General features: G+C 40.5%; 1 protein-coding gene across 2 annotated transcripts in view; it reads right to left on the bottom strand.

Annotated features, from left to right (window-relative positions):
* Positions 1 to 659: 659 nt before the first annotated feature.
* The window catches only part of MTHFD1L (methylenetetrahydrofolate dehydrogenase (NADP+ dependent) 1 like), a 161,423-nt gene continuing 134,110 nt past the window's right edge, over positions 660 to 27,972 (bottom strand). For both annotated transcript variants that reach the window (XM_075706905.1, XM_075706906.1), the window contains 2 exons: positions 4,569 to 4,677; positions 660 to 819 (listed from right to left, as the gene is read on the bottom strand). In XM_075706905.1, coding sequence (XP_075563020.1) covers positions 4,588 to 4,677 — 90 coding nt within the window. In that variant the 3' untranslated portion in view covers positions 660 to 819; positions 4,569 to 4,587. The remainder of the gene's footprint in view (positions 820 to 4,568; positions 4,678 to 27,972) is intronic.

The raw sequence follows: 27,972 nt of genomic DNA, 5'->3' as shown, positions 1-27,972 counted from the left end.
CTTGCTTGACGGACATTGCTCTGTTGTTACTGGGTGTTGTGTGCTGCGAACAGGAGCAAAACAGGGCTTCAGAAGGAGCAGTGCCCTCGCTGAACAACCAGCTTCACCGCAACAAACTCACAATGAGCTGGACAGCCTGTAACATACACTTTGGATAAACAGAGACCTATGGCTAGGAGACAGCTATGGCTTAAGTGTTTCAAAAGATCTTTGCCCAACAAGGGAACAAATTATATATTAAAAACCTTTTACAAAACACACGCTCTGTTCCTTCTCTGCTTAATATCTTCCTTGCTTGAAGCTTGGCTGTTGCCCAAATGCATCCAGAGCAACGCTTGATGATAACTCAAAAATGTGCAGTTAATCTGTGTGTAGTTTCAGCTCCTGAATGCCAGGAGCGAAAGTGTATTTTCCAGCGAGAAATAGGCTTGATCACACAGTATAATCATGTTTATGCAAGTTTTTAGATGGCCAAGATAAGGGAAATAATTCTGTAAACTCCTTTGAGACAGGATGAAAATAAGGTGAAAAATTTATCTTTCTTTCAATGTCGTTTAATCCACAAACAAGTATAAGCCCCAGTAGAGAGCTTTCTGCACTACAGCAAGAAAAACTTGAGCTTGCTGCTTGCTTTTTTTTTTTTTTTTTAAACCTTGCAGCTATATTTCATCATAAAAACTAGTTTGGAGAAAGAGTAAACTTTTGCTCTTTGGTCTATCTTGACATTCCTCTAGAGACACATAACAGGAATATTTCAGATTCATTTTTGTCTCCTACTTGCAGGAAACAGGAAAGTTGCAGTTCTTAATTTCCAGGCTTCTGAAATGAGAAAGATAAAGAATTTATACGTTGAAAAAAAGACATCTTTGCTTTCTTTAAAGAAAAAAATAAAAATAGAAGCATCACAATCTAACAGCAGTGTTTTAGTGAAATTGGATATTTTTGCCTTAACCATAATAAACAAAAATATTTAGTTATGCCACATGCACCTCCTATTTATTACCGGCCTAACCCTACTAGGCGAGAAACAAAAATCTGTACTCATATTCCAATATGATATGGACTTTAGACTGTAACATTATTGTAGTAATTGCTGCTGACTGAAACCCAATACTGTGGAATGAGACTAAAAGAAGTCAGTTTTTGTTTCATAGGATCAGTTCTGTGGATGCAAAGGAAAGGTCTTCAAACACCTTCTATCCATATCTGAATGAATTAAGATGAAAACATCTAACAAATAGTTTGCAATTTTAGCATATCAGTTTTGGTGTCCTCCCCTCATGGGCTTCTTTACGGCCGTGAAGATCCTCACAGTCAGAGCTCTGGGATTCGTCTCACATTCAGAAAAGCTCTGAGGGTGGCAAAATACCCGTGCTGTGTATTACAATCATTCCGATGCTCTGCCAATTTTGAAGAGGAGATGAGTGCAATAATATATCTGCAAGTCTGGACAGCCATGGCCTTACTAAGTCACAACCAACCGACGAAAATGACTAACCCCACCATCAACGCAGATATCCAAAGCCAAACTGGCACAGTAAGAGCAGCCACCCGCTGCCGCTGATTAAATTAGAGGGATCCTTAGAGCTCACAATGGTCCTTAACAGAGTTTACTTTTGCACAGTGGGTCAGGTTCATAAATTCCCCTCACTGTGCAAATAATACTTTTTTTAAAAAAAATATTTCTTTCTACTGGAGGACTTGTCTCCATGGAAGTCTTATTCTGACTGGTGCTATCTACAGCTAGCTCCTAAGGAAACCATTTCAACTTCCTTAGTGCATGAGCTGGGCAGTATAATTTAAATAGGGTAGTGGCCAGTGACAAAGAACTAGCCAGAGTCCTCTGGGTTCACTTCCAGATATTAATGTTTCCATTTTTTAATACAGCATGTTGCTCCTACAAAGAGACTGTAATATTGTGAGTTCCATGTATTAGCTATTTGTCAACAGAAAATAACAGAGCTGACTCTTTTGACAAAGTTTTTGCTTGTATGACTTTTTAGAGTATATTCTAATGACCAGTATTTTGCAAATTTTTGTGAGAATTATCTGCTTCATTAACACTGTGGAGTGGTGGAGGAAAATCAGAGAGGCTAATGACATCCAGTGTTTCAGCTCAGTAAGAGCCCCACAAAGCTACCCTAGCAGCAGGAACTTTTGCCCGTATCTCTTTCACAAGTCTCATGAACGTATGCATTGCAGAGGAGGATATAAACTGCACACCAAAACAACTGTTCTCAGCTCTGCACGCATGTTTATGATTAAACAACTGCAGCTCTTCCACAAATCTCTAAGTATTTTTCAATTATCACATCTTAAAGATTTGAATCAGTCCTAATGAGGTGGCACAATATCGTATTACTAGAAATTTTACATTGTACACTAAAACCCTAAGAAAAGAATTCAAACTGAGCAGAAAAAAAAAAATCCCTCAATCTGCCATCACAGAAAAAACCCACAAATACCTCAAAGTGTAGTATCTGCTACAGTGTGGGTTCACTTCAGTGAATGTGTGAAAGCAAAGAATAGTACTGAACTTCTCTACAGAAAGTTGGGAGTAAAGATTATACAGGAATATTGTTTCTTGCTTTATCCAAAATGAGAAATGTACAAATCTAGCACATGAAATGGATGAATTTTAGAGCTGATGAACACTGACCACCTTGTGTGGTGCTCACTGGGTATTACAATACTCTCAAGGCATTTATTTAGATTGTTAGAGGTAGGAACACAGGGAGTATGTGCCTATATTGATGAAAAATACAGATGATCAAGCTGCTTTTTTCTTTAAAAAGCTTAAGTTACTGAATTGTTTATCTGTCTGATGCCACCAATAACTCTATAATGAAATTAAAATAATTTGTTAACAGTTGGATATACACTATTTCCTACCTATTATGTTTTTGTGACTTTTTTAGCATTTCTTTTTACATCTGAGAAAAGACCATCACTGACTAAAAGCTGCGTTTAACATTTTCATTTCACGCACAACTTCAAATGAAAGACCTTCATATTTGGAATGGAGTATTTTATCTGCTCAATTACTGTTGTTCTTCAAAACTCACCAATCCATGGTTTGGATGGATTTGTGTAAGACTAGGCAGTAAACACCCGATTAAGCAGGCTATGTGAATCTGTATATAGATTTTACATTAGGATTCCACAGTCATTTCAAACGATTCAGAAGTAATTACATGACTGACACATGATGAATCAATATGTATGCATGAAGCCATCAATGCATATCAGTAACAAAAAATGGGATATATGCCAAGAAATGGTATGCATTACTCTACCCAGCAGCAGCACACTCAGTGGTGGTTTGCATATAAGCTAGTAATTACCTGTGCATGCTGGTTAACTTTTAAGCTAACTGCTTTTTACTTGTCTTGACTGGTACACACGAAATGGCAGAATCTGCTCTCACCAGATGTTATGTGAATGCTGTGACATTCAAGTAGGGGCAAATGAACAGTTAATTTGGTCTGAACAGTAATCTCGTTGGGTTGTGCAATCCTCTCCCCTCTTCCAATCGGTCAAAACACAGAAACAGAAAATGAAAGCCGGTTCTCTCAAACCAGAGTAGGCAAGGATTGCTAGAGCAGGGCTCAAGTGCCTGCGCACATCCACCTCAAAGCTGTGGCTAACCTGGGGTCCCATCATAGTCCTACTAGCTCATAGTAATATTGTTGTTCTGTGTAAAAGTAACTGTTATACTCTCCAGACTGATTTACTGGGGGAAGGCAGAGAGTTCAGTGATGAGAGGAGAGAGTCCCGTCACAGATGCACGTGGTTTGTTTCAGTCAGTGTTACATCCTCTCTTACTCCACTTACTATGTTACAAGGTTAAAATGGCATAGCATGAAATATTTTCATAACAACTTGGATGTTTAAGTGAGGAACACGTGCTACACAAAATTAAAGCAGGACACCAAGAAGATTAAGTGCTTAGAGAAGGGGAGGAGGTGGCGGGGGAACTGCAACCTTCGAGGAAAAGGGAGAGAAGCCAGCATGAAAGACAGGCTAAGAGGACAGATTTGTACTCCTGAAATGCTTATTACCATTTGAGAGAGACAAAAACAATCAGGGAAAAAAAGGTGGGAAAAAAAAAAAAAAACCCAAAGCAAAGCTCATGAACAAGCTGGGAAATGTCTCCCCTGATATCTAGGTAATGACAGAAACACGCTGCCACACGAGAGCAGCATCAAAGATGAACTAGATAATTTCTTTTGAGGTGACTAACAAGACATGGTTTCTTCAGACTGATTTTTTCCACAGCCAAGAGTAGTACAATTGCAAAGCCAGCTCCTCCTCATGCCAAACTGATGGAGCCAGGAAATCCAAAAGGCACCTTCAATGTGCACCATCAGTGTATACCAGTGAAGTGCCGGCCACCATTCAGCAAATGAGAAACCCATGTGATACAGTGCACATTATGAAATATTCCCCCAAATTGTGTGAAGTCCTCAGTGAAACTAGATAAACTGCTGACAACCTTTTTTGGGTACATACTAGAGACAAACACCCTCCTCTAAGCCAGAACAGGAAAATAAAGGCTGTTGACCGACCTGAATTTGGATGTCACTCTCAAAACAATCCTTTCACTTGCTCTGTGACAGGGTCAAGGTCAATGTCATAGAAGCATGGCCTTGTGGGCAGTCCTGGCATGGTGCTCATCTGTGGGAACAATAAAACAAAGTTATACTCCTGCACCTGCAAGCAGATAATCACTCCACCCATGTAAACCTTAGATTAAGAGAAAGGCTGGATTGTTCATCATGGACTCAACCACAGATGTAATCTTCACCACATTTTTTTTTTGTTTGTTTCTGTTAAAAATGTCAGGCTTGGTACTGTTTTGATTCATTTTGAAGTGTATGCTTCTAAAAGACAGGAAAGAGAAAATAAAAGCCACAAAATACAGGCTAGCACAGCAATCTAAGAAAAAAACCTCCTTAACAAAATGAAGACACTTTGGGACTTCTTTGTTCCTCAGAATATTTATCCATTTCTATCTGCTGGTAAAAATCACACAGCAAAGGGCAAGGACATAATTGCCTGAATTCACCTGGTGATATGAATGTGTTGAACTTGGACCTCTCTGACAGAAAACCAGGATACAGGAGCAGAATTAATCGCAACACTTTCATGACTCATTACTTAACATAAGGAACAAATTTGATAGTTCAACTAAACATACATGCATTACAGTTGAATCCTAATTTAGTAGTTAGAATTAGCAGGTTGAGATATGAAGCTAAAGCAACCCAATTATCTCGAACTATGCATAATTAAGATCCTGATCTAGCATAAGACACCAGCATCTGCATACTTTTAAACATGTAAATAGTTTTGTGGACTTAAATGACACAGTTTACTACAGCTCTGCTCATGCTACTTATATTATTATTTACAACTGGCATTTTAGCAGCAATTAAAGCCACATGGGTGACATGGAAATCTTGAGGTGCTGGTCCATGATGGCTTAAGCCACTTTAAATCAGAGGTACCCCAGCTTCTTATCTCCCCTGCCTCAGGACTCCCCCCTTCTGCCTTGCAAAGGAGATGTCTGGAGAGCAGGTTCAGCAGAATAACGCTAGTTTCTGCTCTGCTTCGTCTTCTCCTGTTTCAGCACTTGAGCCAGGAGGGGCTTCCCCAGCCCCACTGGGCCAGCACTGGCACAGGGTAAAGGCTGAGACTGTGGGGCAGTTTTAAGGCAGGACCAGTTTGGATCAACCTGAACCACTTTGGATTCACACCCTAAGTCTTCCTAAGATGACAGTTAGAAGCCCTGAGTATCTCACCATATTTCCACTAATTCAAGGCACTCTAAAAATAGCGTTTGGGCTTAAGGACTCCATAAACCCTTCTGATATCTTAATGTCAGAGGTGGAGGAGAGCCCTGCTATATTAGGCCCTATATTAATACCCAAAGAGATGAAAGGCATTACAATCTCTGGAGACAAACCTGGAGTTCAACTTAGCGCAACTGTTTGTTGGCTAAGAGCCTTTAAGCACTAAAACTTATTTAACAGATGCTAGATTTTGAGGAACGGAATTTTAGCTGGGGCAAGTCAGCAGAGCTCGTTAAAGCTGGTGGTTAATCTGACCCTAGGAGGTAACCCTCAAACATGGCTGTGTGTGTGTGTGGGGGGGGGTGGGGGTGGGAATCACACTAGCTTGAGTACCAGAAACACTCCAAGCACAATAACCTAAGGAAAGGATCAGGTTCGGGTATGTTTTCATGATGTGAGCTGAAACCCATTGCTGAAAGGGGACAGTTTCACCCTGTGAGCCCCTGGGATGATTTCCCCTTGGAGCTGGCTCTGGCACTCATTTTACTGCAACCAGCCTCATTCAACACACCGAACTGATGAAAATACAGGTTTTTGTGGCTAGGGTTGGTCAGCTGATGAATTAAATCTGCTTACTGCATGACCAGATCACCACCAGGCCATTGGCTGCAGGGGAGCAGCCAGAGCACGCCATGCCAGCCATCAACTCCCAGCAGAGAGCACACGGCCAGGTGGCTTCCTCCCTCTGTCCTCCCTAATTCCCCAAGGAGCACAGATCACCTACAGTGTTTTCTCTGGCCAAAGGCAAGCAATAGCAGGCTAATTGGCCTGAAAAGCAGAAAAAACCATGACCACCATCCTAGTTCCTCCAGAGCACCAGATTTACAGGCCCCCTCAGGCTGGAGCAGGCTGTATTTCTTTATAGGTCAACCTGTTCTGCTGCATATTCAGTGACTGAGTTAGCACCTCCCTTACACTTCAGCTTTGCTCCGAACGCTTGTGTAATGTTTCCATCGTGGGAATACATGCAAACCGTAAGATCTCTCCACCACAGTCCCATTTACTCCGGAGAGCTCTGCTGCCATTTCAGAGGTTAATCCCACGTTGGGGAGGAGGAAAGGAGCTTGGCGAGCTCAGTGCCGGTGCAGCCATCGTCTCACTTGAGATCTAGCTCTGAGAAGAAACAATGCAACAAGCTCTTCGAGCGGACTCAGTACATTTCCTCTGTTTTTAAATATAGTCCTTCCTGATCTTTTGTTGCAGCATGCAGTAGGATTAAAAGACAAAACTGACAGTTTGCATTGACCAAACCCTGCCGCTGATTGCATGACATCATTTTATTGGCTGACATTGCCTTGGCATCTTAGCTAAGTACTAAAACACCTTGTTACTATTCTTTATCCGTTGGCCACACTAGTTGGACTACTACATTATTTGGGTTACTGAAGTATTTTCTGTCTCAGACTCATCCCAGTTTATGAGTTACGCTTGACAAGAAACTGCCTTAATGAATTACATTTCACTGGGAGGGGAATGAACAAATTGCCAAAGACAACTTTCTGGTTACTCTGTGTACGGCCGTTCTACATCCGAAAGTAAACACCTAAATTCCAGGTTCCCTCTTTTTTTTTTGAATATATCTACAAGCTTGGCCAGTCTTCATTTTCCCTTTATAATAAGAACAAGAATCAGTTTAGGGGAGTTTTTCCTTATCTTTTTTAAAAGAAATGTTAAAAAGAAGAGTCCTACATGTGTGGTTTGGGTTTGGTTTTTTTTTTCGTTTGCCCAGTTCTACACTGGTGTAACTCCACTGTATTTACTAATGGAAATCTATTACATCTATAAAGTGTGAATGTCAAACCAGTTTATTGCCAGTTCAGGGAATACAACTATTCTCATATTGAAAATTTAAGTCAACAAAAGGGAATGAGTTCATCTGAATTAAAATTACTGCTGCGTAAAATGAAGTACAAGGCAAAAAAACCCACAGAGGAAACACTTTGGGACGAATACCTATGTGAATTACAGAGCGAAAATAAAATACGTCCTGTCATTTTCACCACGGCCCAGACTTCCAAACAGGCAAAGCCATGTAGATTTACGATCATTTCTCTCTGCTCTCATTATTTGGACACACAGAGGTAACGTGCAGCAGAGTCCATCCCTTTTTCATTACTTCAAGGTCAATAGGAGGAGACGGCTGGCTGGCTGAGGAGATTACTACCGATTATTCCCTCGCCAGCCCTCCATTTCTTTCCTGCAGTCAAAATCACAGGAGAGAAAAGAGGGCTCAGTCACTGCAAGGCTGAATCGAGGCTTCAAGCTGGCTGGCTTTCCACATGGCTGTGGGTTCAGAATGATCCTCTCCCCTTTTGCTGTTTTCCACAATGCTGAATGAAGGCATTAACGAGTGAGTTCACAGGCTGGCCTTAACCACAGCAAGCACGACCCAGAAGCATCTGTTTCTCTGTCCTAAGTAACCAGAGCCTAGATTTTTGCGCACGGATGGGGGGATGCTCACCTGCCCCCTGGCTGCAGCACATACCGTACCTGCACAGTGGCTGGCAGACTACCTCCACCGCTCCAAGGCTTTCTGAGATAACTACATACTAAAATGACTTCACTTCTAAAACTTGAAAAAAGAAGAATGAGCAATGAGAGAGAAAATATGCCTAAAACATAAATCACTGGTAATTAGCAGGTACGTGCAGCACGAAAAAAACTACAGAAATTTACAGTCATACAGCAGCTTGCCAGGCATCTCATACAATATACACCCTCTATATATTGCACGGAGATCAGCACGACTCTCCACTCTAATATAACAACATTTGGGTTATAGATTGGCAACATCACACAGCGTGGCTGAGAGAAAAGAGCAGGGTAAGAAGCAGTGAATGACAACACATTATCCACTTAAGACCACAGACTGAATTTAGGTAGCCAAAATAATCAGTACTTAATTTGACCAAAACTGTTACTATCACACTTCCTCTGGGAGAAGGAATATATAAGGCATAAACTTTGCACCTTAAGACTTAATGCAATTCATATGAATGGGGCAGGGGCAAAAAAAGAAAAAAAGGTTTTACGAAGAATTAATGCAGCTGCTGCCCAAAATATATAGTTTAGGAATTGATAGGAACTAGTTTTGTAGGAACTCACTGGAATCAACCATTTTCTTCGCAAAGTGTACACATCCATGAGAGCAAATCAACTGCACAAAGACAACGTGAAAAATACAGCACCTATTTATTACTATGGCACTCATGTTATAGGAGGCAAAAGCAGCAAGTCTTACAGTCAGCTATCCTGAGGATCTTTTATGCTCCTGGAAATGCACAACTGCTGGAACATAAAATACAATTTTAGTTAAGGAAGCCTGAAGGCTACTGTTATTTATATTAGGCATTTATGATCTTCCAGAAGTTTACTTACATGACTAAACAAAAAAAACCCAAACCAAACAAAACCATAAGGAGCTTCCTTACAAAAGGAGGATGCCAGTTATTCCTAAGGAAGCTATATGAAAGTGCTGTTCCATGCCCTCTCCAAGAACACATCCACTGTCACTGGAAGAGTGACTAAGGTGACCTTCACTGGAGTTTCATTTAAATTACAGTTACGTGTTGACTTGTAATTTTAGTTGGCCTTAAGGTCTACGTAACAGTGCTTGAACAGTCAAGCACTAAGGCTCTGCTAGCCAGGTTTGTTATGGTCCCAAGAGGAACTACCCTGCTTAGCTTCCTTTTTTATCATGCAAATGCCTATCAGTTGTTGACGTATCCTGCCTTTTACTGCAAGTGTGCATACATACAAACATATATTTTTTACATTTTTCTTTTTCATTTATCTGTATGAAAATTCCTAAGAGAACCTGAGATTGCCTTATCTGGGTTAGCACAACAGCATGATTTGCAAAACAGATGCTCCTGAGGACTACATCCAACTCATGTTTAGTGTCTTTTTCACCTATAAGACAAGATGTGTCTGTTTTACAGGCATAGCATGGTTTCTAAATAGGGAAAGAAAACCAGAGGAATCCGTACTTACACAAAGTAAGGAAAACAGATGATTAGAAGATACCAAAAAAATCAGCAAACAGCTTATTGAGGAAACCTTCTTATTCTGTGGCTTATGGAGTTAATGTTGCATTTGACAAGAAGTGCAAGTAATTCACATTATCTACTTGTATCCTTTTGTTAATTAAACAAGTTAAGACAACCCACAACCATTTCAGACTAGAAATACTGCAGAAAACAGATGTTGTTTCTCAAGAGAATCTAGCATACACATGATTGCGGATAACTCCTCAATAAAATCTGATGGGGTGAATTGCACATCCCATACTCCCTCAGCAAGAAACAATACAAGAGGAAACTCAAGAATAGCACTATAAACCTGCATGCATTATGTACAACGTGCCAGAATGTGTTGGAATCCTGAGGTGCGGCACGAAGGAGCTTCAGGGTTTCAATAACGTTTCCTAGTGTGAGTTAGAGCTCTGAAAGACAGATCCACTACCAGAAATTTGCTCCCCTGCAGTGCATCTGTCAGTCTCGACTTGTGCGAAGATGAACGGAATAGCTTTCCTCCCTTCTTCTGAAGAAATCCCTTGAGTTCTCCAACCTTGCCTGCCTTTAGGCACTCTTTATCTCCAGTGTCAGATTACTCCCACTGACACCTCTGGTGCTGGCCATGCACTGGAAGCTGGCACCAGGGGAATTGCAATCCATGGGGTGGGAGAGGGAGATTAACAGTCACCTCACTGCACTTCCTGACTGGAGAAGTGAGTGCAGATGTTATCACTGGATGCCTTAAGGTCCCTGCACTCTCCATTTTAAACCTATACTTGGAAATTTTTCATGAGACTATCCATACAATGAGGGTAGCGGGTAGGACTACAGCACTCTGAAGCATGCAACTGTGCAAACATTTCCAGCGAGTGGTCACTTATTTCATCTTCAAACTGGACTGTCCTACACTGCACAGAGGCACTCAGTATGTGCTGAGGAGGGAAGCTAGTGCACAAAAATTAGACAGCATATCCTGAGTATCTCCAGGATCAGCTTGTTGTTTGTTCCACAGAACTGGAAAATTCCCTCACTCTGCGGAGCTGCAGGGCTCTATCCCTTCAGAAGAAGCTCATGTTTTGAATGACAGAATTAAAAAGAATTTACATGAAAATGACAGAAAAGAATAATTAAGAGAACAGTAATATTTTTCCTAATGAGAAGAAATACAACAGAATGAAATGGCCAAAACAAAATATAGTCTGCACCCCACCCCACCTCTATTAGAGAGAGGAACACCACCATACCAAAGACTGAACTGATGCTCAAGTGACCTTTCGCCACTTCTTAAAAGCAAACAAACCTCAAACTCTCACATTAGGAAAAGCAGATGCACAATGGAGGCAAGTTGGGGCTTCCTTGGAAAAGTATCAACCTTTAAAAACAAGCTAATGAATTCAGCCTTGGAAATAGCAGTAATTTCTAAAAATCTACTTTAACAGCTACATAACGCTTAAGAAAATATCTCATTATTTTTCATTGCCTGAAAATAACAAGGATTTCTAAAAGCAGCTAAGCGACGATCTTCAGTTAGTGTTTAAATAACCGTTTGCTTATAAGTTTTAATGAAAATTTGCCAAACCTGATGATAGCCAGAGGAGGTAGGGAGAGTGAAGATCGTATTTCCTTCTCAGGAAATTTTTTAACAAAAAAGGATCTTGTTGCAATGTATAAGAACAATCATAGTAAGAAACTCAACACATTAGCAGCTTTCTAAATGATCAAAATAATGTTTGAAAAGATGCTGTTGCTACTCTGACATACACTGTAGTATTTTTGGCAATAAATGGCTCTGTTTCACTGGCATGCTGACTGATATCAGGTGCAGAGATCCATCTGGCATCAATTATTCTATTATAATTGTCTCTTACTTCAATGGTTCCACATTCTTGGCAATGGTTCGATTTTGTGAAAGGATTTACAACAACAAAATGCATGGACATTGTTCTTCTGCTGTCAGCATCTGGATGAAGTTATGAAAGTACTGAATATTGATTATACAATCCTAATTGACTTTGTTGCCAGGTGCTGAAGTGAGGCAGAAGTAGTTTGTGCCCTGTTACATTCTCTGAGGGATTACCAGGACCCTACAATTTACTCATCTTGTGCGGAAATAGTCTGAATCTGAAAGTGATCTCCTGGGCACCCTAATGAAAAAAACAAACCCCACATCTGCCCAGTACAGCTTTTGGAGAGACCTGTGGTGCAAATCCCAAAGGAAGCAGGGGACGAGAGGAACTGGTCAATGCTTGGCTGGCCCAGGTCTTGGTGAACAGGTCACTGTAATACCACTGGAACTCAAATGTTGCTGTTAGTGACGTACTGAAGCACTGAAGACCCAGAACTCCATTGTGCTAGTTACTAAATTAAATATTTAGGCACAGATGTAATCTGTAAAAGAATGAGCAATTCCCCCAATTAAAACATTTGTGACTCTCATTTGTGACTACAGTTCCTCTCAGCAGAGTTGTCTCAACTCATTTTCATCCTAGAATTTACAAAACCCTACTTGAAGCAGAAGAAAATTATCTCCCTAATAACAGCACAATGGGATCAATATTTTAAATTTTACTCAAAAAATATATCTCTCTCTGAGGTAGCACATTAGATGGTGTTAGTTCAGTGTACTATTTTTTCATACCATCCACAACACAGCATGACGTTTCACAGGTTATTCAGAGCTGTTTTCTGCCTTAGAAAGGTTAATTGATAAACGAAATACCACAAAAATGAAAGCTACAAAACCAAAACAAACCCCCAAAATCCAACACCCTCCCCAGCACAACCAACCACGGAGGAGATAAAGGGGGAGATGAAAAACAGGGCTACAAATTCCAGGTGACTTGTTCCAAAACACCTCCTTCCATCCCAGCCCACTCAAATACATTTCCAGGAGTAATTGCTCCCTTGGCCAAGGCCTACATCCTGATTTTCCTTTCCCCCTTGGGCTTTTGACAGAATCTCTGGCAGATGATTCTCGCTCACTGACTCTTGTACAAAATCACCTCCTTAGCCAGAAGAAATCCTTCCCTCCAGCTCACTCCTGATGTCAGAGGCTCCCAGGGCTGTTCCCATTCTTGACAAGTGTCCAATATACCAGACAGTGCTGGAAACATGCCTCTGAGGGAATAAATCCAGAGGATAAAGGCGTTCCTTTCATGTGCTGTTTCAGCAATAGGAATATCTGAAGTATCTGATGTTTGTAGGTACATAATCCTCCTGCTTTGTCCAGTGCTTGGGTCTCCTGGTGAGCAGGTGTCCAAGATGCACCATCAGCTCAGGTTCTGCTGAAAGCAGAGCAGGTTTTGTGGTATTGAGGGAGGAGAGGTCTTGGGTGGACCCATCCCAACTGCCTTGCATTTGCTCAGGGACCAGGCACCCTTCATTTCCTCTGAAACCTGTTTATTTTTTAATGATTGTTTCTCTAGAACGGCCATTCCTCAAACATTGGGAGCAAGTCCCACTTTGTGCTTTTGACCTTCACTATGCCATTTTGTTTAAAAGCTTCATAACTTTCACATGAGACTTGCCTTCCTGGTCAGACAGCCTGACATGTTAACACAGGAAAGCACAGAGCCTCAATTACAGCCCAGGAACTGGAGGCGGTGGCAGCAACAGACCATATAAAGCAAATGTGTGTGCTCAGCATGCAACAAACTTGACCCTTCCCAGTAAGCCATGCTAGGAAGAGCATCAGGAGCATCATGCAGTCATTTCCTTGACAAATTGCAACACAGAGAAATCACAAAAGATTGTGTAAGTATGGTGAACAAAACCACATTTAACTTCTGCCATACTAGCCCTCTTGGTTACAATTAACTAGATCCATTGATGTCCGAGTAAGTAAAGATCCCTAAGAAACATCATATCAGGCAAAGATGATGTGTATATAAATATATGGAAAGAACTGCTTCTAAAGAACATAAAGGGATTGTAGCAAAGGACCCCTTAAAATCAGTTCTTTTTAATTGTTAAATCACCAAACTGGATTGGTCTCATTACTTGAATTAAAGTAAGTGCCAGTGGTGACCTTTATGATACTAAAGGGTATGAGAATTTTGGAAAACACCTGAAGCAACAGGAGTGGAAAAAAGTGGAAAAGGAGGTGACTACACCTTGCTAATCCCACCTGAGTAGACATGATCTAATTTTCAGTACAGGGAAACAATAAAACCTAGGACATACACTTCACAGGTACATTTCAGCTTTCTGGTCTGTAGTTATCATGGGAGATGTTGGAAAGAAGAACCTGGGGGCTTGTCTCCAAAGAATGATCAACTATGGTGGGCATCAACAGCACCAATCACTATCACTGTACCGTCATCACGTATCAACCTTGACCTGTGAGCATCTCTGATCTTGTTAGTTCAAGTTTCTGTATGTACTTTCTCAAGTCACTTGTTGCTTGAATCAACAATGTAAATGATTTGCTCTTTCTAGCCCTTAACACACATTATTTTGTGACAGACTGAAGCAAACAGGAAACAGACAATTACATTATAATTCTGGATGCGGCTGCTTTCTAACCATATGCAATTTCACCCCATCTCTCTCCAGGCAAATTACTGTTTCGATATGCTAGGTCAACGCTATCTTAGCTGCATTTGAATAATTCAAAAACTTTTCCTTTCTGTTTGTTCCTAACCCAGAAGATCCAGAACGGATCCAGTTTGGCTGGATACGAGGACACCAAATTGTTAAACTGTCTGTTTAAATCACATATTCTCAGTCACAAGTCTATCACAGAGCTCTAGCAGTACGTATTATTCAATATAGTGTGTCCTCTAAAATCATATCAGAATGTACTGTGGTTCCCTTTGACAAGGAAGCAAATAAAAAATGAAGGATATTACTTAGATCAGCAATTTTCATCCTATAGTCTATCGAACCACTATTTGAAGAGGTCTCCAAAAGGCTGCTAAGAAAAGCGAGCCTTGAATAATCTATGCTGGAGCTCACACTTCTAGAAAATGGAGGAGCACAGAAATCCTTAGAAAAAGGCCGAAAGCCGCTGACTTGGATGCACTAGTGCCTTCAAAAGAGCAGCCTTCTTTGCAACTTGCCTGAACTGCACTAATAGCTGTAAGGAGAAAGGAAAAATTCTAACCATAAATGTGTGACTTAACTCTCTTATGGCAATATTGATTTTCAAAGTTTCTCTAAGGAGATACTAAAACCCTAATTTCTGTTCACTGAGAGAGGACCATGAGTTAACAAGCTGTCTGATTTAACTGTCAAAGGAAACCAGGCAAAATTTTGTTAAATCACGGAGAGCACAATCTTTATCCTACAAATGCGTATCCTTATATAATAGAATAAAGATTTATATTTTTATATTTATAAATAAAATTATTTTCAAAGTACTTACAAATATGAATTAAACACTTAAGTACATCTGGGAAATAAATGAAATAAGATCTCCATTTTAAAAGGTGAGTGAGATACGAGGCAGAAAAGGTTAAATGATTTGCCAAAAGGAGCTGAGGTGCTGCCAGGAGAATGGAATTTGAAATTGGTAACTCTGATTCTCATCTTAGTCTCATATAGCTGAAACGCAAAAACAACTACGCTAAATAGTTACATTGCATGAAACATCTTTTTCTATTACATAATGAAGCCTTTGTATCAGTATTTTTTAATAAAATACAACTTTCTCCATTTCTCACACTTTGCTCAGTATGAACTTGCAGTAAGTCACTTTTCTAACCACAGTTTCTGCTATATAGAAAGGATAACAATATATTTCTATATGCAACAAAAATGTTGTTAAACTGTCCAATTAAAATCAACCACATTCAGAAACACACTTTTTTTCAGTTTGAAAAACAAACCAACCCCCAAAGAGATGTTTTATAGGTGGCATTCAATATTTTTCCTAAATGAAGCATATGAAAGGACAAAAAAAGTGGAAGGTAGTAATGAATTTCTGCATCTCAACACAAAGCAAGTTAACACAACTCTTTTTCGTGTTTTGACAAACATCTAATACAGGAACAATCTATGGGAACTTCTTCTCAAGCACTAAAAAAAGTGTAAAAGTGCCACCACCATAGGAAGTTTATTTGTGCACATACAGAGTAAATCATAAAAAGACTAAAATAAAATGATAACACAGAAATTAAAAGCCAGTTAGAATGCCAAAGTGAACAAGCTAGCAGACAAGGCCATAAGCTTTATTTACTCTTATGGTATAGCCCCCCGGCTCCTCCTAATCAAAACAAGGCCAGTCTGTAATGAACTTTAATTTTTGGCAAACAAACCACTTACGACTCCACTGCTCAGCCAAAGGCATAACAAACACAACCCGCAACACATCCGCTCACGTTCAGCCTGCCTCCTTCCCTCCCGGTGACCCCGTGCACGAAGGCCCCCCGCGATGGCACACTAACCGTGCCCAAAGGGCTGCAGTGCCCCAGCAGCCTGTGGCCACCCGCCTGCCTGGCCATCTGCCACAACGAGAGGCTGCTGGTGAGCAAGAGCGCTCTCCCTTGGATGCAGCCATGGATCGTGCGCCCATCTTGTCATCAGCATCCCCTCCAGCAGCTGGAATTCCCGTAGTTATTCTCCTTTGAAAATTACTTGTTCTTTCTCTGCGGGAAAACTCTGCTTTATCTTTGCTTCCACATTACAGTTCTCCTTTGTCAGACTGCTTAAATACTGACAGTGAAACTATTTTTAAATTGATTTTTTGTGAAAGTTACTACGAAATTTAGCTGCTTCTTTTTTCCAGAGAAGAGCAAAGCAACAAAGAGCTCAAAGAGACACAGAGGGAGATTATTTGTGCTGTCACAAACAAACCTTGATCCCATTATGAACAGATTACCTGCAGAGCACTTGGTTTCCGTGTCTACTCGCTGCGTCACATCTTTACTACAGGTGCCAAACAGAATGGCGTTGATGTTCTTTACTAGAATCTGGATCAGAGCTCTACAGTCAGCACGGCTCATTCAGGGTCTCAGGCACAAAAGCAAATCTGACATATGCAGTGCCAGCAGCACGACGTTGTTTCTCTCTGGTGCATACAAAAAAGGCTTTACTCTACTCCCTGTGTGCCACCACACGTTCTCTCGCCCTTGTGCTCCTGCTGCTTTGCTGCAACTCTGCGCGAGCCTGCGGGACAATGCAGAGCACGTGCCTGGCCACAACCGAGAAATACAGGAATGGGAAAAAGTCATCAAAGTGGAGGTGGGAAGTATCCGTATCTACTTTGTCGCATTTGTTTGTGAAATACCGTCATTTATCTTCATTTGATTCAGCCTAGTAACAAAAGCTCCTAGTGCCTTGCTTTCTACACGTACAGAGCAGCAGGGCATTGTGTATGCACAGAAAACTGGCGCAGTGTGATCAATTAATACAGAAGTTACACACTTTAAATTGGCTAGAAGGCAGGCAGGGAGCGTGCCGTATCACATCAGAGCAAACACGTGTGTCCCAGGGTTTTGTCTCTGACAGTGGCTGGTGCCAGATGCTTTACAGAGAAAAGCTAAAACTATGGAGGTTGACAAAGCAATCTCTGTCCAACACTGGGAGCTGATAGCTGAAGACTGACTGAATCCTTGAACACTATGCTTAGCACTTTTTCCAAATTACTTACTTATATTAATTATAACCCTGCATATTGTTAATGGCTATAAACTTTTAGAAGTCTTGTTAAGTTCTTGGCCTCAATGGCTTTCCTGTGTTAATGACTTCCACATTTTAATCACACGTGAGAAAGTATTTCCTTCTTTTATAGAGGTATTAATATAGATGCCTGGCAACGTCTCTTCACAGACCAAAGAAATATTTCAAAGAAAAACTGGTTTCCAGGCAGTACGAAGGCAGCTTCAGATAACCTCTAAATTCTGTGTAACAGCACAAGGACATAAGACAGGTATAAATACAAGTCTACGAAATTCACAAGACTTCAGATGTTACAGATACAAATTTTATATGAACACGGCAACTTAAAAATTCTTGGCTTTCTCAGTATTTCAAATATTAGAAACATGTTAACATGTCAAGAGTCCTAAAACTGTTTCTGTGAAGAAACAGAATGATCCAACAAGCTTTAATTAAACAGAGAGAAACAAGATGGTCAAATTGCTAAAGAATATGAACCTATTGCCAAATTGTTTTGGGGATAACAGCAGAGCTCAGATAACAGCAATTAGCTTTAAGCACACATTTTAAGTCAGCAAGCCACACAAAATACTGTGTGCACATCATACTGTGTGCAAGCTGATGTTTAAAACCAAATTCAGTATCCTGGCTTCAGAATGGAGTGCCTACATATAAATGTGTGGCTGTATTATAGTGTCTGTAACATTCTTCTGCTTTTCAAGATTACTCTCCAGTAACTTATCCACTAATTCGAATTTTAGCTGAAAAAGATAGTTTACATGATTTTTCATTTTTGTGGGATCCAGGTTATAGTGCAGAAGTAACCTAGATTATGTATGCCTAACAAATTCGATAACCTTCACAACTGAAAAATTTTCTCTTTCCTGTGAATAGTATGGCGTTGCTCCTCCAGTTACAACTTTTGAGTTTCAACAAACCAGCTGAAGTGGCTGCAATGTCACAGGAATAAGGATCTTTTCTTTTTGTGGATCTGCTGGGATTACAGGGGAGGGTGATAAGAAGCCTGGCAGACACTGAAAAAACCAGCACAGGTCAGGAAGTCATTTCTGGGAGCAGATGTTTGTTCTAATTGCATTTACAGATGGATGCCATACAAGGGGAAGCTGGCATTTAACAGGTACTGTACTCAGATCCATTTCACTGTCATTAAGGCTACTATTTAAAAAAAAAAAAAAAAAAGAAAGACTCAGTGAGAGAGAAAACGATGACATACCCAGGGCACAACTCCGAATATCCTAGGAGATGCTCTGCAACATCCTTATTATTCATTTCCTCTCCTCAGATTTTGACCCTTGCCTAGCTCATTCTGACATTTAAGGCTTTGTGGTCTCTGCTAGTGAAGACCCCTTAAAAAGCCACAGCAGGCAAAAGCCAGCCCTTCGCACCACCCTCCCCTCAGAGAATGCCACGGCAAGCAGGGCGTAGGAGCCCAGGTTCCTCCCCAAGGAAGCACAGCTTCCAGAGCGTAGGCACCTGCGCCCAAATTGCTGCAAAGAGAGGCACGGCTGCAGCCCTGCACATCTGGCCACGCTCCAGTTTACCAAGGGGCTGCATGAGATTTAGGACTCTCGTTAACCAGCAAGAACAGTGTGGCTTGGAGCAAGAGACAAGACAGACACTCCTGCCGTCTCTCTCCCTCAGCTCTTGCTGCCCAAATATCTCAGTCGCTGCTCAACCAGTTTCTGGACAACTACTTTTGTTCTTTAGTGATAAAAGGCAAACCAAAAATAACATGGGCTTACCTACAAATACTAAATAGTAAACTGTAACGCCTGTGGAGCTGATTCACCAACAGATCAGACGTCCCTGCACACCAGGCACCACCATCCCTCAGAGAGGCAGGGGCTGATACGGCTTCAGCAATATGATTTTCATTTGCAGACACATGTCTGTCAGAACCCTAAATCCCATACTGTATTACCTTTGTGACTGATATTAAACATGTGCCTGGAAAGAATAAAAGGCCAGTCAGTTGTCTTGAATCTGGGAAAATGTAAGAATTTTTCTTACTCAAGTGTCAAAAAATATTAACGTGACTTTGTACTTTATAAAGTGGAAAGACTCCAAAACCAGGCAGTGTTCCATGTACCTGCAGTGATAAGTAGAAGAATGGTTAGCTATAATACAGCCCTATAAAAAAACCCAACTCCCCTGTAAATTGCTTTCCCATCTGGGAGAATACTGCAATTCCTTATGAAGAATGCCAGCAGCAAACTGTCATGCCGAATTTTCCTCTACAGTTTGTATTTGGTTCTGAATCAATCCCAGAGAAGACACCAGACAACATCAAAACAGAAGCCTTTAGTTGCCCCATAAAATGAAGACAACTTTATCCCCTTAAAGCTGAACTTTTATGAATATATCCCTGGAAAATGGTACCCCATGAAACCACTAGGCATTACACTGCAGTTATCTGGGATTCATCTTGTATGCCACTATGTTTTTTTTTTTTTTTTAACTGTACTGGAAATCACGTTGAAAGGCCTACAAGAAAGCATATTTTTGGATTATCATGGCTTTTGCATCTGGGAAACAGAGTTCAGACCACATCTGTAATGAAATGGTCCATTTGGCCTAAACAACCCAAGGAAAGAAAACAGTTGCTATCCCTTTAGAAAATGTCATTTTCAAGTGTAGCAAATGTTTTCCAGTTGCAAGGTATACATAGGTTTGGCTAACATTTCAGAGCAGATTCAGTTTACCCAGAAAAAAGCACCTTTACCCTGGAATAAGAATGCTCACAGCCAGGTGTGCTAGAACAGCCATTCTACTTAAATTTTAACAGTACCTCATTCCAGCATGACACGTGTGCATGTGTGTGGTGAGCGTTTGTGTTTCACCAATTCTCCCATCCCAGTTTCTCTCTTTTTGACTAGGGAGTGAGTCTCCCAGTTGTGCCCATTTTGTAAAGCACATGTAAAGCATTAGGAAAAGGCATTTAAATGATTTGAAATGATTGCTGACATTTCCTTTAGAAAAAGGTGAAAGAATCGGTTCTTACTACAGATTTCTGCAGCAGCATATTTATCAGCAATATAAGGAAGCGTGGTCATTGACTGTCACAGCTTGCTCAGCTACTACTGTTTCTTGTGCGGATGGCCTTTCTACCTTCAAATTAGTATACCTTGCTGGTGAAATCCATTCATATAATACCATTAAAGCACATCTTTCAGTGAATGTGGCCTGTCTTCACGAGCTCCCATCCCGTGGCTTATTAGCTCATTCGTTCAAACTGGCAACTCAGGAACGGAAACAAAGTGCCAGCTCAGAGGAAACACAATTATGGGACTTGATGATCCTTACGCAACATGGGCATTTTGCATTGTTGACCAACCTAAGCTATTAGGGAGCCTTATTTGCTTGTGCGGAATTGTGGTCTGCACTTTTTTATGCCTTGCCATGTAGGAAAGACAAACAAGTGCTTCAAAACGAGCTACCTAGGGCTTTTAATCACAGCTTCTCCTTCTACTGAGTGACTTCAGCTGGTAAAAAGCAGAGCTGCTTGCACAGTGCTTGTGCTTCCGTTCAGCCTCAGTGGTGGAAGGCAAACCCTCACCACCTCTTAGGGATGCCCGCTTGTGGGCTGAAATGCCACCTTGGCTCTTTCTCCTGAAACGATGCACAGAGCACAGGCGTTAGGATAATTTTTACTTCCTTTCTGATTGCATACCTGGGAGACTGAAGATGAGGCACTGCACTTTGGAGGCACTCATGTGATTTGATGTCTCTGGACCTTTTTTTTCCTTTTCTTTTATATTAGCTTTGACCACTTCAATAAGCTTCAGTATCACTGAATAGCTTCCTCCCTCTAACATATAATCCTTTACAGATTACATGTCCTGTTCACCAGCAGGGGAATGTTTGAAGTAATACATTTATTTGTATAGCTGTGCCAGACGTTCCTCCTATGCTCTTCCTGTGCTGTGTTTGTAATTGTATCTGTCTTTCAAAAATTCAATTAAGGGACAGTTAATGAAAATTAATTAAATTAGTCCCCTGACAACACAGAGCAGCACTGCATAGATATTACAAGTTCATGATGGAGCAATACGAAAGAAGCAGCAAAGTACTGGTAAGACTTCTGCATCCCTCAAAATACTCAGGAAAGATGCTCTAAAGTTGCTTGTTAGAAAGGATGGGATGTGATATACAGTGTGAAATAGCCGCTGATTTCTAAATGAGGCAAGAGGGAAGCTTAAAAAAAGAGAAAGCAGAAAGGTAAAATGGATGCAAGTGTTGAATCCTGGATGTCTTTTTATTCCTAATGGAAAGAACATCTTGGCATTTTTTTTTAGGAACAAGGGTGTAAAATATGTCATAATTCTACAAATGAGGGTTAAAAAAGAGAGGGTTCAAATAAATAAATAAATAAATCTGCAACATTTCATCAAAGAAAATTCTCCTACTGTCCAAACTGTTTTGTTTTCCAGCAAAGATGCAAAAATCCTCAAACACGTTACACTGATAACAATGCAACTTTTCTATTTGATTCTATTCCAGCACATCCAATATACTGAGGTAGGGGAAAAGAGAAAAAAAGAGGAGGAAGGATGCAAGATATCCTAATGATCAGGAAGGCAGCCACTATGGAGTATGACTAACTTATCTGCCAAGGAAAATGCATGTGTGAATATGCACAGGAATTTTATCCCCATGAACGCTGAATAGCTGCTTGTTACTCTAGTCAAAGCATACATATTCTTGACAATGTAACCTAGTTGTGAAGGTTTCTGAAATCTGATTTAAATGACTTAATTTATCCTGAAAATACAAATCCAGAACTGGAAGCATCCTTAATTGTATCCTACCACTAAGGGTATGTAGGTGCGCAGGTAAGTAGGTACACTCATACATGTGGGTAGGTATTCCCACTGTTTTCTTGTCAAAAGTAAGCTATTCAAAAATAACTGTCTTGCAGCTTTTATTCAAAATTTTCTGCAAAGGTTTCCCCCCCTTATGCACATAAGCTCTCAGTTTATGATTAGAATTTATGAGACTTTTACTTTTTTTTCTTTCTTTATGGTATCAGCTATCCCAAAGCAAAATGATAAGTGACAGGCTGAGTTGACAAGGTCAACTACGTTGAAACGCTCCCACCATTTCTGGCTTGCTGTACCTGTGGCTCACAGCACATTAGTCACAGTGTGTGCCACAGAGTCCACATATGCTCCACCTCTAGGTTCCAGTGCTATAAACTGAATTTGGGGATGCAGCCAAACAGCTTAAAACTTTCCCTCTAATATACAATGCAGCACTTTGTCTTGCTAGAACAGAAACCTTGGGTAAGCTTGCTCAGGCACTCTGCAGAGAGTTAGCACCGAGAACAGAGCACGTGGGCTGAGTTTGTCCCAGCTTGTCTTCCTGAGACTTACAGCACGGCTATTTCAGCAGCCACATTTCCCTTTATGGCAGGGCCTTCCAGAGCATCCAGCTGCAGTAATTTAACCTGCCTGTAAAGCAAGGCTGTCTCAACCACAGCCTTTCAGGGAAGCTGGGCCATCCCTCTGGCACTCGGCCTCTCAAGAGATGAAAATGACTTTATTTTACAGAATGAAAATGGAAAAAAATAAAATCACAACACTTCCACACTGCTTTTCATACGGTCTACACAAACAAGAGGAAATTAATACTGAATATAAATGTGCCAAACCAATTACAGCTAATCATGCTTTTCAGACAAGCACCATTTAGTATTACCTGACACCTGAACTGTCAGCCAAGTCGGGCGTGTTTCTGCTTAGCTAGAGAAAGGACCGTGCCCAGCACAGTACCCATTCGCACCTAACCCTAAGGGACATAAAGGTCCGGAAGTGACACTGTGCTTTGAGCTAATCTCTTGAAATGCTTCAGAGCAAGAGGAGCTATGAATATTCTGGGTGGGGAGTGAAGGGGGGAGTGAAAAACTCGTAAGTGGATATTTCAAGAAAATGAGAATCAAATGATGCATTTAAACACAGTCCATTACAGTTATGTTGTAAGCAACCAATTAACCTTCTTTCAAGTATCATAGGATCTAAGGACTCATTAAATAAATTAATAATATGATACTTTATGCAAGTCCATCAGCTGCTATTAGTAGCACACTGTTCTACCACAGTAACTCTTCTTTTCCCACTTCACTATAAAGCAATACTGAGTATCAACATTTTCGCTGTCTGGGTTAAAAACAGGATTAAATGGAGCTGTAACTTAATGTTACTAAAAATGACTAAAGATCACTGAAAGTAACAACTGCAAAGAAATTATAAAACAATTATAACCAAAGCAATTGTTACTAAACCGAACACTTATTTTACAGCTGTTTTTTCCATGAACCGCTTTGGCTATAAGCAGATAAGTTCATCTGAGCTCTAGTCGCACAGTTGCAGCTTGTTGGTTCACTGTGGGTAACCAGCAATAAATTTATATGATCAAACCCACTGAGGCACTACTGAGATTGTTTGGATCACAATGTAGGAAAACAGCTAACAGAAATTTTATAGCTTTCAATAATCCTGTGTGTTTCACAGACCAGTCATATGAAACTAATAACTGATGATAAGACTGTTTATTAAGGAAGATCCTTGCCAAAGAGAAGGAAGATCTACTAACTCAGGAAACAATCATGGGGGAAAACCCACCACTAAAAGCATATTACGCTTGAGACAGGAAATAAATGAACTTCATAGCATGATGTGAAAGCAGAAATAGCCACTCTGTAAGCAATGTGTGTAAGCTGCCTTCTCAGTACCACAGCTAATATTCCCCAAACCAGAAGGAAGACCTGTCCCTGGCTGTATGTGGGGCCAGGACTGCTGTCCTCCGTGCTTGTTAATTATACCCCCCATTGACACGGCACTGCTCAACATAAGCAGCCCACAGTATCTTTGGGAGCAAAAGCTAGATATATTCAGATGAACGTACCACTGAACCAAAGGGTATTCACTCAGACACAGTGCCCTGCTAGTGGCCATCTTACGAACTTTGAAACCATAGATAGTCCTTCCCATGCCCACTGTGCCACGTGATGTACCATCACAGATCTCCATGCTGCACTGCACAGTGTGCGATGGGCTCCTCCCACTCATGCTCTGTGGCCTAGAAAGGTGCTACCTTCAATGCTTTGGAAAAGCACCAAAAAGTTCATTGATGTAAAGAGTTAAGTAAGCATAAACACAGAGCTTCATATAAGCCTGTGGTTTAGCAGGAAGATTTTGGCCGTCTCCGTTCAAAACATAATGTCTCTCATACTGAGTTATCATGATGCTAATTTAACATAATTTTCCTTCAATTCTGCATTTCAAAATCAAGTTAGATCATAGTGGTGGCTATAATTCTCTTTTCCACATCATATGCTTGCAGCCCCGCTCCACGGGCTGGAAAGCCAAGTAATAAGCAAAACAGAAAACAGTTTCATTTCCAGACTGGGACATCACTAGTAAACAAATTCCTGAAATCACCACCTTAAAACAGATTTTGAAAAGCCTTAAAAGCTTTGGGTCGGTGACTAGACTACAGATACTAATCCAAAATTTGAGGTGGTTTCTGAAGCAACCAAAATATGTCCATCCCTATGCAGACCTCCAGGACCACACTCCTTCCCCATAATGGCATATATGCCTGCCTACTTTCATGTCTAATACCTTGGCCCCCTTCCCAGAGCAGTGTGATATCTCCCTTCCTCTCTTTAAAGACATGACACAGAATCCAGTTGCAACTACACTGAGATTTCGCTACAAATACCATGTGCAGCATATCAGTTCCTGGAACTTCCATTTTGACATACAAAGCACTGTGTTATTATTGCTGAATAAATAAAAGATTACAGGATAGCAAAACCAACCCACTTCCTTACAAAATATTGTGAGCTTCAAATCAAGGCTGCAAAGTATTGTGTAAAGAAGAACGATCATAGGATTCGTAAGGACAGAAAATGGACTGGAACTGTGATGATAGGACCATTTCCTTTGTCAAACTGTCCATAGTTTTAAGATCTGAGAAATAAAAAGGTCTGTTTTGGGAAAAAAAATAAAGTTCAATAATGATAAGATTTTCAAAGCTTTGTGACATTCAGATACCCAGCTACCCTTCAAAAATAATAGGACTTTTTAGTCCCTAATTCCTACCTGGCTTTGTCAAATCTCACTCTATGCAGTTCATTATTAGAATTAGTTCACCTATATGTTACCAAATCAAATTTCAGCAATTTCTACTTTAACTTCATTAGACATTGAGGTTCCGTAGAAAATATTTTAGCTATGAAGAAGCCAGAGGAAATCTTCCTAACTCTCAATGTCAGTGATATCCCCAAACAAGATGCCAAAAGATTTGCTTCTTGATTGCACTACACAATTCCTTCGACTGGCAGCTCCATCTCCTTCACTGTCATTTCAGCCCATCCCAAGAGAAAAATTCATACTTTTCCTGAATCAATTGTCCCATGGCACTCACTATAGGTTCTGCAGCAGCAGTATGTGCACAGCTGTAAAACATCTGGCACACAGGTGTATGAAACTGCATTTGCTCACTGTCTGGCTCGTCACCACACATTTTTTTGGAAGGATAACAAATAGTTATCGTGTAGAAAGACACATAGTACTGTGGTGCTTGCTGTTGTAAGTTACGTTTATCTACAATGTTGTAATCTCCAGAGTAAGGCAGAAGAGTGAATGTTATATTCATTTATTAAGAAAGAAAACTTTTATGGAAGACAAGCATGGCCCTTCACTTTGGTACTGATAATTGAGCTCAGATCCTGGTTTATTTCCGAGGATGAAGTGGATGGGGCTGCAGGGCACACTTTAAATAAATCCTCCTACATGGTCTGAAATGGAATGGGACCAAATACTTTCACTCACCAGCTTGAACTTACAAGTTAATGCCAACAACATTACAAACATTAAACTTAAATATAGCACCAAAGACAGACTAAACACAAAACTCTACAAAAGAAGCAAGGCTTGTATAAAAGCAGAGTTGACAGTTAAAAGGCAGCTTACACAGAGCACAGAAGAAAACATTGCTTTCACCATAAAACATTAGATATTAGGAAAAAAATATGTAAAAAATTAAATCAATGTCATATTTGTCAAAGGCTTTGATTAGGCAAAATTGCTAATTCCAAAGCCATACTTAAAATACTACAAGACAGACCTACATAGCAAAAATGAGGATGTAACTCACACCCAATGCCCACCACAAGCATGGCAGGCGTACATGTGTGAGCTTTAACACAACAGGTGCACAAGTAGCCATGAAGATTTCAGCATGGACTAATAAGCCACATACACATTCAGAATCCCTCAAGAGCTTGCACTGCAACTGCTAGTTGCATCTACATCACTACCATCAGCCGGCTATGCACTTGCTTACTCACAGTACAAACATCTTAGAATTCTGCGCATGTATGAGCACCAGACATAGGGTGGATGGGTTGTAAGTGAATGGAAGCAGCATTTACTGTACACCTGTTCATCCCCAGTAACTCATAAAAGAAACTTGATGAGACACTGGTGGCACTATGACTCTTGCTACCCAAACCAAGTTCTCAAAGAGCAGTTTAATAAACAGACTTTCTGATTTACAGCCTATTAAATATATGTGACTTGGTCCATATGACAAGATGTGTCAATTCAGTTTGCAAACTCAATGTGCTTACCATTGCAAAACTCTGGATTTTCCCCTGCTCTTCTCCTCCTCTTTCTGTTAAGAAAGAGCACACTCTATAACAATACAGCACCAAAGTCAAAATGTGGGCAATATACAGGAAAAACAACAACTGTACAATCCAATCAAATTATCCAAGCGATGCTGAAATCTGGAAACACTGACTGGTCTTTTCCAATCAGTGACATACCCAACAAAATATTTGCTTTTTCTTTCTACGTGTCCTGGCTTTGGCTGGGATGGAGTTAGTTTTTTAATTTTAACTTTCTTCAGAGGGTTTTCTCCCCAAAAGAAAAGGCTCATCACTTTGCATCTCTCCAAAGCCTCTTGTTACTGAAATGAAACTGATCAAGAATTAATGCTAAATGGGATAGTCATGAATACTCAGCAAACATGAGACAGGGATTTTTATAAGGAAGGGCAAGTCTTTACTATAAAGCAAAGCTTTCCAAATGTTTCCCACATCAAAATGGATTGGCAACATGAGGTGATAGGTGCTGTGGCAGAGAGAAAACCGACAATATAAAATGAAATATGGGTAGGGTATTAAAACAGCAAGCTTTGCTGGCACCTGCAGTTTGCCGAGATTCTCATCAAGTTTCCAAACAGAATTCCGATTTGAAATTAAAAAGGAATGTCTCACCTATTGTCAGAAGCTTTAAGGTTCATTTAATTACTCCTGAAAACAAATGGGTGCAATATTTTCTTTAACAGATGTTACGCAAACACACACATTTCAGTTTACCTGTGTTTCTACAGATTTCATACTTCTCTATCTTTGCTGTTAAGGCAGCTGGAGTCAGTTAGCAGGTATCTCTCATTTTGATACTCAAACA

The sequence above is a fragment of the Pelecanus crispus genome, chromosome 3 (assembly GCF_030463565.1).
Source record: "Pelecanus crispus isolate bPelCri1 chromosome 3, bPelCri1.pri, whole genome shotgun sequence".
NCBI classification, from domain to species: domain Eukaryota; kingdom Metazoa; phylum Chordata; class Aves; order Pelecaniformes; family Pelecanidae; genus Pelecanus; species Pelecanus crispus.
The sequence above is the reverse complement of the archived record's forward strand: the minus strand, read 5'-3'. Positions and strand labels throughout refer to the sequence as shown.